General features: G+C 44.0%; 1 protein-coding gene across 1 annotated transcript; it reads right to left on the reverse strand.

Moving 5' to 3' along the window:
* Nucleotides 1-414: 414 nt before the first annotated feature.
* Nucleotides 415-16698, reverse strand: PRPSAP2 (phosphoribosyl pyrophosphate synthetase associated protein 2). Its single transcript, XM_053470848.1, has 11 exons — nt 16578-16698; nt 11112-11239; nt 10385-10437; nt 10000-10066; nt 9156-9328; nt 7134-7249; nt 5062-5117; nt 4129-4277; nt 2393-2463; nt 2004-2150; nt 415-1466 (listed from the first exon to the last, which is right to left on the reverse strand). Exons 2-11 carry the CDS (start codon nt 11192-11194, stop codon nt 1308-1310), a joined length of 1074 nt encoding a protein of 357 aa, XP_053326823.1. The 5' UTR covers nt 11195-11239; nt 16578-16698; the 3' UTR covers nt 415-1307.
* Nucleotides 16699-17144: the final 446 nt, after the last annotated feature.

Genomic DNA, 17144 nt, shown 5'->3' on the forward strand with positions numbered 1-17144 from the left:
AAATACACCCAGGGAACGAGTGGATTCTCCTTTCGATCTTCGGTATAGGAATCCTCGCGCGCGTCATCGCTCAGCAATGACCCCCAGGCTCCCAAAAAATTTCTTTTTTTATTATCGAGAGGAGAGAGAGAGAGGGGCTAAGACGTCTCCTGCTGGCTGCGAGAGAGCCGGGCGGCGAAACGTTGTTTATGGCGTGGATATAGTGTATAAAAATGTCCTACGTTATGCTATATTCACTCAGTAAACAGCGTTTACACGATAAAGCCCCTTAAAAAAGCAAGGAAGAAGAAGAAGAAGAAAAGCACGGATGTAAATACACAAGCGAAGTCTGAGGTCTGCGGGCTTCGGTAAACGGATTTGGAACTGATCATTTTTGGATACGTGATACAACCAGGCCACGGTCGCCCGTCGGTATTTCTTTTTTCTCTATTTTCCTCTATTTCTAAGACTTCCGTGGCCGCCTTATTCTGACCCGGACCTTCACACCAATCGGAAACACAATTAAGACTTAATTCCTCTCCTGTGCGCTCAGACATCGAAGCAATTACATGAAAAAAACATCTCTAACCGATTCGAAATGCGGACAGCCGGCTTTTGGTAAAAAGTGCACAACGCGCCGCTGCGCTCGGTGCGACGGCCAATGGCTAAATAGCTTTGGTTGAGGCGCCAAAGCTTTAGGTCATCAAAATAAGTGCGAAACTGATCAATACAAAAGAAATTTAAAAAAAAAATCATATATAATACGGAGCTGACGTTGATTCAGACCGTTGGGTACAAAACAGGGCACTGCAGTGTAATATGGGGTCTGGGCAGACATGGCGTAGCAGCTGTGATTGGGTTACATCCAACTCCCCGCTCAAAAGCGGAGGATCATGGGATACGTAGTCCACCCACAGACGGAAAGCCAAAGTTTGCCACCCACAGGCATTACGAAAAAAACAAAAAAAAAAGGCAAACTTCTGCCCAAAAAGCAGATATAATCTGGTGCTAAAACCCTGAAGGACAAAGACGCCTATCATCCTCAGTCAATCGATGGCGAGACCTAGTGCCTGTAACGCAAAAAGTAAACCGTCTTCTTCTTGTGTGATGTTTTTTGTTCACAAAAATTTAGTTTTTCTTCATTATAATAAAAAAAAAATCAAAATCATCAAATAATCGATTGGTGAATTGGTGATCAACCTGAAAAAAGTGACCTTGTTGCAACATTAAGGTAAGCGCCTTGCTCGGCATCGACACGCCGTACAATTCCAGTTTTGGCCCAAGGTATATTCCTAAAAAATATATATATATTTAGACAAACACGGGGACTAATCGTCTACTCCTATATTTCTAAAAAGATAGGACATGGACTCCCCGTTGTGGATCCGGCGAATGGCCTCGGAGAGGATCATGCTGATGTCCACCGTCTTGATTTTGGGGCACTGGAGCTTCTGGATTTCGTGGGGAATCGTGTTGGTGACAACGACCTAAAACAGGAAAACAACGCTTAGATACGCAGCGAATTGGGGCATAATATATATTTTTCTCACTACCGTTCAAAAGTTTGGGGTCACTTAGAAACTCCCTTTTTTGGGAGGAGGGAAAAAAGCAAATTTTGTCCCTTAAAATAACATGAAATGGATCAGAAATCCAGCACAGACGGGGTTAATGCTGTAAATTACTATTGTAGCTGGAAATGGTTGATTTTTAACGGAATCTCTTTATAGGCGTATAGAGACCTTTATCACTCCCATCACTCCTGTGTTCCAATGGCCCTTTATCATTCCCATCACTCCTGTGTTCCAATGGCCCTTTATCACTCCCATCACTCCTGTGTTCCAATGGCCCTTTATCACTCCCATCACTCCTGTGTTCCAATGGCCCTTTATCACTCCCATCACTCCTGTGTTCCAATGGCCCTTTATCACTCCCATCACTCCTGTGTTCCAATGGCCCTTTATCACTCCCATGCTTTACATTGTGTATATTCTCCAAACCCGGCAGACATCGGCCGCTCCTCTTACCTCATCGATGGCCGATTCCTCGATTAGCCTCGGGGCGTCTGATGAAAGCAAACCGTGCGTGGCCATCACGAAAATCTTGTAGGCTCCTCTCTCTTTCAGCGTGTCGGCTGCGGCAAGGAAACTAGCGACATCATCAATGATGTCATCCTGCAAAAATACGCGTGGACACGTTACACGCACACGAGTCACAGACCACTCAGGGGGTAAACTGGCTACATCGTGGGATTACACGCAGTCGTAAAGCCGGTGCTGTAGCGTCAGACGTGACGTATCTCGCCATTTAACCATTACAGTGCCAGATGGGGGGCGCACTGAATTGCCCTTGACCCCTTGTGTGCGTATGTACGCTTGTGTTATTCTGAAAGTGGAAACCGAAGAGTTAAACTTACCACAATAATTGCTATCCTCCCGCCCACGTCTCCGACGACAGTGATTGGAGGCTTCTCCTTTGGCATCATCACTGGGTGGGGGGAAAGAAAATACATATTTTGGTTTAAACCCCGCAAAATGCATTTTTTATAAGCAGTTGCAGATATGAAATGGTAAATCGTTCCAAAGACCACAAACAAAACGTGGGGAATCCCTCGGTAATCGGAAAGGGAGCTGGGGGTCGCTGCTGAAGCCCATAAGCTACACGGCCAGGGACGGGGCTGAGCCTATGGGTCACTATCCGCTTAACAACATTCTGAGAAAAGGGGCGTCCACCCAGGGGCTCAGCCATTAGGAGGTTGCTAAGCGGTATCCAAGCAGCTACCACCACGGCAGGGAAGCCACCCTAAAAATCACCCTCAAGGACAGGGCTGGACTTTCCTGCACTAAAATGCGACTCCGTCCTCCATGTTTTTGCTGCGATCATCACCGATTGGAGGAAAATCCTTAAATCCGCCCCTTCCCAGACCAGATATCGTTATTCGCAAAATAATAGGCAATTCTTGTCCAAGGGCATGTCCCCCCCCCCGAGGAGGCTTTATTTTTTTTTAATGCTATCTCGGTCTTTCCTCCTCGCCAGACATAACAACGCCTTCTGATTGAGAAATGTGTTGGGGTATCCACCGCGGGCCGTTTTAGTAACATCCCAACGCATCGAATGCATTACGGAGCCGCAGGAAACGCGCCGGCTTATAGAATATGACTTCACCGGCCGTTTCCATCTCCCGGAGGGGTTGGTAATGCGAGACCGAATGGAGTATAAACGGCTGAAAGTAGTTATTATTTCGGAATCATGTAGAAGGTCTTCGCCCAAACATGTAACGCGGCAAAGGCTGGGATCCCGTCAGCCCGAGCAACGTTAATCCACGTAGTCTGCAACCAAATCTCTCCTATCTCCTATTAGGATTACAGCGTAATTCTGCGCTCCCCGGCGGGGGGTCAGCCTGCCGGGGAGAAGCTGCGATCAGCAGGCTGCGATCAGCCTGCCGGGGAGAAGCGCTGCGGGGATTAGTTTACCTGCCGCAAACCGCATCTGTGGGTAGCGTTACTGGGAGCAGAAAGAGTTAAAATTAAGATGCATTCCAATGCAAAGTGCACATTTTTTGAAAAGGTGCCACACAATGTATTTTTGTTAACCATCTCAACGCCCAAACTCGTGCTTTTCTTTGGGACGCCGGATACTAAACTGCACTTTAAACAAACGTTTCCTCCACATCCTGAGCTCAGGAAGCGTTAAAACAGATCAGATCTCCCCGAACGTACGTCTGACGCCGGAAACGGAACGAAGTACAGAGTCAAAAGAAAAAGCCAATAAATTATACCCAAACCCACCAAACCAGGGGGCTCGGTAAAACACGCGGCCTATCCTGCGTTTCCTTCCATGGGTCGTCTCATTTAGAATATAGATGGAACTGCAGCTTTAAAAATGGCTGCTTCTACGAGCTCAGAGCCCGGGATGCGTCGGAGGAAACAATCGATATGACGTTGCGTGTCGGCCGATTTCCTCCATCATAATAACGCCAGACGGCAGAGCGCATACGGAGTTAAAAATCCTCTCTAATACTACGGCAGAGGGGTGAAGCCCAATGTTATGGGGTCAGCTCCCCCCTCTCAGCTCCAAGAGATGTTATGGGGTCTGCTATATGGGTAACCCGGTCCTACCGGACCCCAAACACACAGAACCACATCCGCTTACGTGGCAGCTCCAGAGACGGGTGAATGGCAGCGATTCCTTTGGCCGCGGGTGGCGAATGTCGTCCATCTACTAAGTCCGACTCGGCGTCCTGTGCTTCTCCGTGGATCACGGCGAGTCCCAGCCGCAACCTCTCGGCAAAAGACTGAGCTCTGGCACGAGGAACAAAAGAAGTTACAGACAGAAAGCCCCCGGCGTCAAACCCCGTCCGCCAGACTGCCCCGTACAAAAAAAGCGTTGGCATCACGCTCACAGTGTAACACGGGCCCCAAAGAACGCAGGACTGCAGCGATATTACAGCTAAACATGCGCCCGCGGGCGGCTCTGCACCTGCCGGACCCGGTTCCAGCGGCCACGATGCCCACGAAGATTAATACAGAAAACATGCGCGGAATCACAAGCTAAATACTTAAACCACTCGAATAGGGGCAAAGATGTTGCTGAAGCCACTGATTTTTTTTATACGTATATATTTTTTATACGTATATATAGCATATTTTTTGACACGTATACGTTGCATATTTTTTTTAGATGTATATATTTTTTATACGTATATATAGCATATTTTTTGACACGTATATGTTGCATATTTTTTTTAGATGTATATATTTTTTATACGTATATATAGCATTTTTTTACACGTATATGTTGCATATTTTTTTATCAGTATATGTTGCATTTTTTTTTTTTAAGTATGTTTATTTCTAGGATTATTATTTTATTCCTTTTTTGTATTATTGACAATTACTATCAGATTTAAAGCTTATGTCTCTTTCACATTTTGTAGCTCCGGTTACTTTGGGGATAAAACCACCAATAAAAAAAAATAAGTGCCTCCGAAGCCAAAGGGCATTAGTAAAAATATTAAATATAGATTAAATATTAAAAATATCACACATCGGGATCTCGGAGAGGGGAATATTCTTCTCTGCTCACCTCTTTGCTGACGCTGGGGATTTGGCAACAATAACGGCGTTTCTGTAATCAGGGATCTGTTAAAAAGAAAGAAAAAAAAAGTCAGAAAAAGTCAGTTTTAGGCTAAATTCTGTATCGCCGCCCCCTCCCCTCCCCCCATCATTTCCGGGGCGACTTATTACAACATCTGACATTACAAAGAAGCTTTGAAGAAACTTCCCGGAATATTAGGGGAAAACACGCCAAAAACAGGAAACGATGGGGATGAACCCGTCGTGGGGCATTATCTGCAGGGACTTAATGTTTAACTCAGAGTAAATACGGAGAGAGGTAGAGTACTTCCCAGGGGAGGGGGGCACAGATGGGATTGCCCCCGATAATGGGATAGAGTGCCGCCATTAACCCATTTATATCCAGAGCAGACAGAAGCATATGGGGTTTTAACAACAATAACAACCAAAAAAAAAAAACTTAAAATGTCTTTGAGAAAAAAAAGCAATAAAAATGTATTATTATTATTATGAATAATAAATTATATTTTTTCTTAATAATTATAAAATATTCCCACAGGAGGTTTCTGCATTTATAAACATTTATTTTAAAGAAATTCTTATATTTTCCAGTTTATCAACTTTCGGGTACTCGGAATATTTACAGAAAGCTCCTGGGATTTTACCCCGGGGGCACATGTTGGATTTTGCCCAGGGGCTCCAAAATATGGCAGGCGATCAGGTATCTTCACCTTTTGTTATTGTTATATTAAACGTATCCTACCGAGTGATTGTACAGCGCTACGGCATCTGCAGGCGCTATATAAATAAATGCAACGTAATATTTAGTGGGGCTGCGCTTAGCACTCAAAGCTGCGTCGTAACCTCCTGCGCAGAACAAATTAATTCAGCAAGAAACACGACCCCCCCTCCGGGGTAAACCTTTAAAATGCGCGTCTCCGTACGTCTGTTCGGTAATTACGGAGATGAAAGATAATCCGGGCATCTGATCCGGAGGCTCCGCTCTTCCACGATCAGTGAGAACCGCGTGCGTGTACGGCCAGCACCGCTAAACTTCTGAATGATTGCTTCCCTCGCTGTATTAGCTTCTACCACTTCAGCTGGGAGGCTGTTTCACTTATGTACTACCTTCTCGGAAAAGTAAAAAGCTGAAATGCCTTTTACAGAGCGAGCATATGTGTGGATCAACAAATAAAGGGAGTATCTCTGGTCCTTACTCAGGAGCACAAATAAACCTACGTCTGTAGAATTAAAGATTCATTTGCATGCCAAGCAACACGGGGTCACACTTAAAAGCTTTTAACCCTATCTGCTACAAGCAAAACTGCTGGAACAAATGTGGACATTTAAATGACACGCCGGAAAAATCGCCCCGGGGCACACGTCCGGCACAATCGCCCCGGGGCACACGCCGGAACAATCGCCTCTCTCTAAGAAGATTTGCTTTCTTCAAAATTCATGTATTTCGCAGTTTAAAGAAAATAGCCTTTTTTGACCACATTTTGATTATAATGAGCCACTTCTGCAGGAGAGTCCTAAACCGATAAGAGTGATAGGAAGCGAGCGCGGAGGAGAAGAGCGCCGGCGCGGAGGAGAAGATTGTAAGCTCTTGGGTGCAGGGCCTAATCATCATTAACATTCATGTTCTGCATGGTTCCTTGTGTTGCTCGCTGCAGCGAAGCAAACGCTCTACACGCGATGCATTCAAAGTGAAACCCGGTATACGTCCCGACGTACAGACCTCAAACCGGAACCTGCCAAACCAACGACCTTTAATAACCTCAGAGACACCCGATTTCTGCTCTCCCCGGCCTCCTGACGCTTACGACATCGCACATTAACTCCCTTCCTCCCGTATTCCTTACACTAGTGCGGCGGCTCCGTCCCTAACAACGACACACTAACTCCCTCTAGATTGTAAGCTCCTGCGCGCCAGGCCCTCCTCACCTGTTTCTGTAAGTAAAATTATGTTAAATACTACTTGTTGTGTCCTGTCTACCCATGGTACAGCGCTACGGAATATGATGGAGCTATATAAAACTACATATTTACATATACCCACGCACACTTGTTGACACTCACCTCTTCCTGGATATATTGTAGGAGGAAAGGAGAAGCTCGTAGGTTGTCAACAGGAATATTGAAGAAGCCCTGAATTTCTTTTTGGTGCAGATCCATGGTGATGAGGTGCGTTAAACCTTTGGGAGGAGGATCCGGGAGACAAAGAGAAAGTCAGATGGGCACAAAATTAAAAAAAATAACCCCCCCCCGAGAAAGTATCCTACATCAGCGACCGCCGCATCCGCTCCCCACCGCCTGGAGCTCTGCCCGGAGACGATTACACAGAGACGGCGCCTGCCGGGCGCGGGGGATCCGCTCGCTAAGCAAACACCGGCCAGTGGATCTCCCCGTATAACAGATCAGCCGCTGGAAGCTTCCCAAACAAGCCCCTGAAACGCCACCGAGAACAATAGTGCAATGAATGGCGTTTAAACAGATAAAGGGAGTTTATTGGGACAAAAAAATAACATAAACCCAGGTTTTTTTCAATGTCAACTGAGATTACTGTATACAGCGCTGGGGGTTATATTACTGTATACAGCGCTGGGGTTATATTACTGTATACAGCGCTGGGGGGTTATATTACTGTATACAGCGCTGGGGGTTATATTACTGTATACAGCGCTGGGGGGGTTATATTACTGTATACAGCGCTGGGGGGATATATTACTGTATACAGTGCTGGGGGGTTATATTACTGTATACAGTGCTGGGGGTTATATTACTGTATACAGCGCAGGGGGGGTATATTACTGTATACAGTGCTGGGGGTTATATTACTGTATACAGCGCTGGGGGGTTATATTACCGTATACAGTGCTGGGGGTTATATTACTGTATACAGTACTGGGGGTTATATTACTGTATACAGCGCTGGGGGGTTATATTACTGTATACAGCGCTGGGGGGTTATATTACTGTATACAGCGCTGGGGGGTTATATTACTGTATACAGTGCTGGGGGGTTATATTACTGTATACAGTGCTGGGGGTTATATTACTGTATACAGCGCTGGGGGAGGAGTTATTACTGTATACCGCGCTGGGGGAGGAGTTATTACTGTATACAGCGCTGGGGGAGGAGTTATTACTGTATACAGCGCTGGGGGTTATATTACTGTATACAGCGCTGGGGGGTTATATTACTGTATACAGCGCTGGGGGGTTATATTACTGTATACAGTGCTGGGGGTTATATTACTGTATACAGCGCTGGGGGTTATATTACTGTATACAGCGCTGGGGGTTATATTACTGTATACAGCGCTGGGGGTTATATTACTGTATACAGCGCTGGGGGGGTTATATTACCGTATACAGTACTGGGGGTTATATTACTGTATACAGCGCTGGGGGTTATATTACTGTATACAGTGCTGGGGGTTATATTACTGTATACAGTGCTGGGGGTTATATTACTGTATACAGTGCTGGGGGTTATATTACTGTATACAGCGCTGGGGGGTTATATTACTGTATACAGTGCTGGGGGTTATATTACTGTATACAGTGCTGGGGTTATATTACTGTATACAGCGCTGGGGGAGGAGTTATTACTGTATACCGCGCTGGGGGAGGAGTTATTACTGTATACAGCGCTGGGGGAGGAGTTATTACTGTATACAGCGCTGGGGGTTATATTACTGTATACAGCGCTGGGGGGTTATATTACTGTATACAGCGCTGGGGGGTTATATTACTGTATACAGCGCTGGTGGTTATATTACTGTATACAGCGCTGGAGGTTATATTACTGTATACAGCGCTTGGGGTTCTTACTGTATACAGCGCTGGGGGTTCTTACTGTATACAGCGCTGGGGAAGAGTTATTACTGTATGCAGCGCTGGGGGTTATATTACTGTATACAGCGCTGGGGGTTATATTACTGTATACAGCGCTGGGGGTTATTTTACTGTATACAGCTCTGGGGGTTATTTTACTGTATACCGCGCTGGGGGAGGAGTTATTACTGTATACAGCGCCGGGCTTTATGCTTTTTTTTTTTCACGGGACCCATCGCCCATCGGGTTCAAGCGTCCTACCGGCTTTGCACATCATGGAAGCCAGCAGCTTGGTGACGATGGAGCCTCTTTTCCGCATCTTGCACTGCTTGCTGTAGGGGAAGTACGGGATCACGCCGCTGATGGTCTTAGCGCAAGACGTCCGGCACGCGTACACCATGATGAGCAGCTCCATGATTGTGGTGTTCACATCCCTGGAAACATGTGAGAGACCCATCTGGAACACGGGTTGGCTTTCCCATAGAATAATGTGCTACGCACGCACTATCATTCCCCATGGATGTACCAGTACAATGTAGGAACAAAGGTAGGCAATTAAGGAAAAAGAACAACAAAATCTAAATTGCGTGACACACAGAGATATGTGTGACGAATATATATATAGATAGAAACATAGAACCTGCCGGCAGATCGGCCCTCATTCGGCCCCCGTCTAGTCGCCCGTTTCTCCTGCTGTAGAGACTCAAACCTTAATCAGTCGTCTGTCTCGTCTTAGATTCAGGAGCCGTATGTCTATCCCATGCGTGTTTAATACCCCTCACTGTATTACCCTCTACCACCTCTGCTGGGAGGCTGTTCCATTTACCCAACACCTTTTCAGTAAATACAAACACACATTGTCCCCTGATTACATTTTCTCTGTGCACATTCTGGTTCCACTTACTCACGTAACGCTACACCATAGAATAGCGCCGACTGCACTTATTAAACATTTTGACATTGTAATTCATTAGCGGGGGGGCGGGCCGCAAGTTTAACCCATTGCTAGTTTTTTTTTTTTTTTTTTATTATTATTATTATATTTTGCTGGCAAACAAAAAATTTCACCAAAAAAGGAAAAGCTCCCACAAGCAAAATTACTCACTTGGAAACGGTCTGGATGATGAAAACATCTTTCCCTCTCACGGATTCTTGAATCTGAACGCGGGTTTCTGAAAGGAATGGGGAGGAAAAAAAAATAATAATTAAAAATAAATAATAATAATAAAAAAAAAAAATCACATTAATTATCAGAGCCGGACATTAGCTTTGCTACACAAATCAAAAACAGCATGGAAGGAAAGGGTTATTTAAGTATATTCTCCGACAGCTCAGTAAGGGCTGCCTGGATAAAACAGCAGAGTCTACGCAGGTTTATAAGATGAGACAAACTACAACTCCCACAATCCTCTGCAAGCTACAGGACTCTGCTTCTGACTACGGGGACAGATAACGGAACAGATAACAACGCCAGCTCTTTATAAACTCACCTCGGTTTGGCTCTTGATATACCTGGACTTTGCCGAGTTCAACTCCCAGCCGCCTGTAAACAAAAAACAAAAGACAGGCAATAAATAAAAAAAAACAGCAGACGAGCATCAAGACGCGATACGGAGCGACCAGGAACAGGGGTCGGCTACTTCCGAAAGCTCAACGCGACGTGGAAAGCCAAAGCGACAAAAGGAAAAGAAAGGCATCATCTCTCTCTCATTAACCCCCTCCCGCCCTCCGGTCTGCAAATTAAAAAAACTCCCTCCCACCCTTCGGGTGATCCGGTCCCGAATTCTCATCATTAACTTCCCGGTCCCCTCATTAAATTTTAAATGAATGAAAAATCGTTAGTTGCAGCCCTACTTTAATATGTACCTGTACACTGTATAATGTATACTGTATAGATGCACACAGTCATTACGGCAGACATACAGCAAACAAAATCAGAATACATAGAATGGATTTTAGTTTAAGACTAAAGAACGGCTAAGTTTGATGAGTTACATTTAAGTCACTTTGCCACAAAATGAGGCGAATGAATGATTACGAATAAATTATTACAGCAGCATAAAAATATTGAACATCTCCAAGGACAAAGACCGGGAGACATAACAGAGCGTCGGCCGTCAGACATAAACACGAGATTATTCTCAGGGCGGCTCCGTTGGGAGCCGGAGATAAATTCCTGCGCCGGCTGAGGGTTACAGCGGAGGGTACCGTACTCACTCGGCTATTCGCTTCGCGAGCTCCACGCAAGAGGCGGTGGAATTGGCAGAGAAGAGGATCAAGCCGCCCTTCGTGACGTTCATGGTGAGGAGTCTGATTGTCGCCGACAGCTGGCAGGAGCAAGTGACCTAAAAAAAAAAAAAAAAAAAATGAGGATGCAACGAAGAGTTAATGCTATACCTTAACTGAAAACATGATGTTACAGCATCTGGATATAAAAAAAAACAGAGGCCAAACAAATCAAGCACAAGGTAAACGGACTGAAAACATAAAAAAAGCCCCCCCATACAATTTACTGGGCAATATGAAGGGCCCTGGATCATGCATAGTTAAATATAGCACGGCCCTGCAGGAGTTCTAATATATAATAAATAATATTAATATAATATGAAATATATCAGCAGACATGCAGCCGCATCAGTGGAAGATGGAGACTCGAGGTCAAAGTCGATGCCTACTATATGACCAACGAAAATAAATCGACTTCTTCTAGGTTGGCCAATAAACGGTATCAACGTTGACATCGCTCGCTCTCTGGCACGAGAGTGCCAACCGTTCATCCAGAAATCAGCGGCTTTAACCCTGTGAGAGGCAGAGGAGCGCAGTACGGAAAGGATTCAATTCCCTCTTAGGAAAAGTACCGGTTAGAATTCCTTCGCCGTGATATTACGGTGAAAGGGTGCTGGACGGAGGCCACCAGACTCTGTATAAACAAACATGAATTACTACGGGCGCGCGGAACGTCCGAACCCTGCCAACTGTCACGGCGCTGAATACTTCCAGCTCCAAACATTACCGCGGACCTTCAATCACATCGCATCGGAAGAATAAACACAAGAACGCGAGCTTCTCCTGCTTCTCCCTCCCGATAATATCTCCAAGACAATGAGATATTAGAACACTAAAAAACATTCTTTTACGCATTTTAAGTATAATTACTCACTTTTCGACAGGCTGTCGCCGCTTGCGCTAGAGGAAAAAGATACATTTTTGGTTCTAAGACTAAACATTTGAGGGGTTCTGACACCATGGGGACACGAAGGGTTAAAACTAGCTAAAGACTATGGAAGCCATTCTGGCTCGGGATGCTGGGATTTCTTTTTGGCTGGGATCAGGACAGTCGGAGGAGTTAATTAAACGGGGAATATCGTATGAGAGTGGCGCTGAGTGAAAATGAGTTAGGCAGGTGATTGGGCTTGGCAGGGACTGACCGTGTGAATTCCGACGCGTTTCTGGCCCGAAACTTACATTGTCTCCGAACAAATGCTGACAAATGAACTCCCCGCGGGCAAAAGTGAATACCACAGCGGCTACTTATCTAATCGGCAGCAAAGAAAGCATAAAGTTAATATTCTACCATCAACCTTCAAGGCAGTTATTAATCCCAAGGAGGATTTTAGGAACGTTTTAAAGAATTAATTAACCAGGAATCCGGATCCACAACTCCAGCTGTATCTGTATGTGTATTTATTAACCCCTCCCCCCGTACTAAATCTATACAGTGCTGGAGAATACGGTATGTTCGCACTTAATAAATAATAATAAAATAATAATAATAAAAAATTTATACAGTGCTGAAGAATATGTTATCACTTAATAATAATAATAAAATGATAATAAAATAAAAAAATCTATACAGCGCTGGGGAATATGTTCGCACTTAATAAATAATAATAAAATAATAATAATAAAATAAAAAATTTATACAGTGCTGAAGAATATGTTATCACTTAATAATAAGAATAATAATAATAATAAAAAAAATCTATACAGCGCTGGAGAATATGTTCGCACTTAATAAATAATAATAAAATGATTAATAATAAAATAAAAAAATGTATACAGTGCTGGAGAATATGTTCGCACTTAATAAATAATAATAAAATAATTAATAAAATAAAAAAATGTATACAGCGCTGGAGAATATGTTCGCACTTAATAAATAATAAAATAATTAATAATAAAATTAAAAAAAATGTATACAGCGCTGGAGAATATGTTCACACTTAATAAACAATAAAATTAATAATAAAATAAGAAAATGTATACAGCGCTGGAGAATATGTTCGCACTTAATAAATAATAATAAAATAATTAATAATAAAATAAAAAAAATGTATACAGCGCTGGAGGATATGTTCGCACTTAATAAATATTAAATAAAAAAATATTTATATTAAGAAAAAAAAAATAGTCCGAAGGGTACGATTTAATGTCCTACCCCATCCTATGTATTTAGCCTGTTGGATTATTTTTTAACTTGTTATACGTATTCATATACGAGGCTGAATGTCAAAGGTCAAACAGGGCTGGAGTTTCTAGAAACCTCCGTCTTGGGGTTGTAATCGATGCCAAGTTCTCCATCGAGGCATCTCGCCTTCATTAACCCGGCTATTTGCAGAAAGGCTTTTAAGGAACGGTTTCGTTGAATGCCTTCTCATTGCACTCCAAGGAGGCAAGAATTAGCAAGTCTCTGCCGGGAGCTGATGGGTTAAAAAGAAATTAAAAAGCATAAAAAAGGACGGAGTGACGCTTAAAATGAGGAAACATTAAAAGCTCATATTTTTGGGTCTAACGTACGCATTTCAGAGACCTAACGCAGGGTCCAGGTCAATAACCGGGGGGGTTAGATTTTAAATCCCAATAAATGAGGGCCGAGACGGAGCCATCTAGAAAATACCAGATCTTTATTGCCATGAATAATTTATTGTTTCATTATCTGCAGCCCGCATCAAACGATAAACAATAATTAGAAAATTATAATCCAGAATTATAAGGAAATAAAAATTAAAAATGACCTCTTCTGGTCATTTCCATAAAATGACCCAGAATCCTCAGGATCACCGGATGGACCGGTATAAAAGATATGCAAAAAAACACAACTGTCTTTATGCCGAGTGGAGGGTCTTTGGGTTTATAATGGTGGAAAATACACCTATTCTGTAAAAGTCAAAGACGGTAAGCAGGAAATCGGTGCAATTAGGAAGACGGATTTAGGGAATTCATAATCCCTAATTCTTCAGTAAATTGATGGATTAAGAGCAACGTGGGTTATGCCTGACAGCGGCGACGTCGGGTAACGGCTACGTCATAATGGATGGACGTCCACTAATCCACCTGCCTGGAACGTGTGCGTAAACAGACAGACACAGACAGACAGACACACACTCACACTCTGGGGAATTTAGAAACGTCCTTAATTTTTAAAAGAAAGAATTTTGTCCATTAAAATAACATGAAATGGATCAGAAATCCAGTGCAGACGGGGTTAATGCTTTAAATGGCTATTGTGGCTGGAAACAGCTGATTTTTAATGGAATCTCTTCATGGGAGCTCAGAGGCCCTTTATCACTCCCATCACTCCTGTGCTCCAATGGCCCTTTATCACTCCCATCACTCCTGTGCTCCAATGGCCCTTTATCACTCCCATCACTCCTGTGTTCCAATAGCCCTTTATCACTCCCATCACTCCTGTGTTCCAATGGCCCTTTATCACTCCCATCACTCCTGTGTTCCAATGGCCCTTTATCACTCCCATCACTCCTGTGTTCCAATGGCCCTTTATCACTCCCATCACTCCTGTGTTCCAATGGCCCTTTATCACTCCCATCACTCCTGGGTTCCGATGACTCGTTGTGGTCGCTGATCCAAGTTTAAGTTTAAAAGGATAATTAATGGTTAGAAACACTTCTGCAAATTATGTTACAGACAGAAATTTCCGTGTTTTCCATGAAAACAGCTGAGTGACCTCAAACGTTGAATGGTAGCATGCATGTATGTTTATATGTTTATATAAGATTTTTTTTTACAGAACACGAGACACGGAAATTTTTGTGTTCTAGAAATTATTTGAAATCATTGCAGTTTTAGTTAAAAGAGGAAGAAGCGTGGAAGGGGAGACCACTAAACCCAGCGCCTCAGGGGGCTAAATCATGGAGGTTATTTAAATCTCAGAGGAAGACTCTACTTGCCCGAGGGCTAGTAACTATAGACAGAATACCTGCCTCCTCAGCTGTCAGAGCAGTGGGAAGGGGCAATTCTTGTCCCTGTGGCTTAAATTGGTGCAGTAACCTAGCAACCAATAAGATGTCCCACCTTTAGCACACTGGAACTGTTATTCATTAATAAATCCCGCTAAACACTCAGGTTTAATTAGGGGAAACATTTTTTTCAGAACGTACTAAAAATGACGACAGCGGCAACAACCATCCGGCCCATCTGAGTTTGCCTTTTTTGGACTATTTTTCCCTTATTCTTTAGGATTGCTTTATCAAAATTGCATGGTCTTTACCTGTTCCATTTCTACCGGAAATCAATTCCAGGCATCTACTACTCATTTCCATGGATGTCTGTATTTTCTATTATTAGAGATCATGCAAATAAATATCTTTAACCTGATGGACTGCCATACAAAACCGCCGTATAAACAGACTCATGGAAAAACAAATCTAAGAGATGAAAAGGACGGACGAGAGGACGGCGGGGGCCACAGCCCTGGGGAGGGCCAGCGGGGGGGCAAACAAAAAACTACACAGAATTAATGGCACACAATGTCAGGACTCAGAGCTGTTAAGGCATCTTAACATGGCAAAGACCAAACCCAAGGGGACACAAAGGGCACTGCCCCCCAAACACAAGGGGACACAAAGGGCACTGGCCCCCAAACGCAATGGGACACAGAGGGCACGGCCCCCCAAATGCAAGGGAACACAGAGGACACAGCCCCCCAAACGCAAGGGAACACAGAGGGCACGGCGCCCCAAACGCAAGGGAACACAGAGGGCACGGCGCCCCAAACGCAAGGGAACACAGAGGGCACGGCGCCCCAAACGCAAGGGAACACAGAGGGCACGGCCCCCGGACACAAAGGGCACTGCCCCCCAAATGCAAGGGGACACAGAGGGCACTGCCCCCCAAATGCAGGGGGACACAGAGGGCACTGCCCCCAAATGCAAGGGGACACAGAGGGCACTGCCCCCTAAATGCAAGGGGACACAGAGGGCACTGTGCCCCAAATGCAAAGGGACACAGAGGGCACTGCCCCCCATGCCATGTGAGCGGGCATTCTACTGCTTAGAAGGAATGAACGGAATAACCAATGCAACACATATACATTCTAAATCCCTATAGAATATATATATAAGAACACATTATACATATAATTATGCATGTGTAACCCACATTTTATATATATATATATATATACACACACACACACATTATATATATACATATTATATTATATATATATATATATATATTACACACAATCATATAATATTTATATATATATATATATACATACACATATTACATAGATACAGATGGGTATTTCTGAAGGCACTCATTACACATATGGCAGCAGCCACCTCTGGATCATATAAGCACCTGAATACAGATGTCCTACCCACCGAGTGCCCTGGCCGTAGTCCCCCCAGCACCGGCAGCCACCCCATGCCCACTCACCTCCCGGTGCCCGCTCCCTGTATCACCCCCGAGCCCGTGTCTCTCAGGTGCTGAAGATGGCGGAGATTCGCCAGACTGAGGAGCGCCGATCGCATCGATACAGCCTCCTACCGCCGTGACGTCAACGACCCCCAGGGCTCTGTCAATGGCAGGGAGACAGCCGATGGCAGAGCGCCGATCGCATCGAACGCCACTGACAGCAGACCATTGACAACAAAGAGAGGTGACCTGACATGCCTAAATAATTGCAGCTGTCACATAAAACTGATGGGTGAAAGGCATAATCGTGTGTGTGTGACATACCTGAACACTGACATGAGCTCCATTGTCTGGGACAGCAACACCCTAAATAGTAGTAGTATATCTAATATTTATATCGATATCTAATATTATTTATATATTAAGATTTAATCTGAATTAATTAAATAATATTAATTATTCTTGAAGTTATCCCTCGCAGATGTGAAAGACATGTTGTTAGCTCTTGCAATCAGATATAATGGTAAAGAATATCCAACGAGCCAAAACCGCATTCAGCCTGTAATTGTTGTTAATTTATTGTGATGA

This window comes from Spea bombifrons, chromosome 7 (genome assembly GCF_027358695.1).
Source record: "Spea bombifrons isolate aSpeBom1 chromosome 7, aSpeBom1.2.pri, whole genome shotgun sequence".
In the NCBI taxonomy this organism is placed as follows: Eukaryota; Metazoa; Chordata; class Amphibia; order Anura; family Pelobatidae; genus Spea; species Spea bombifrons.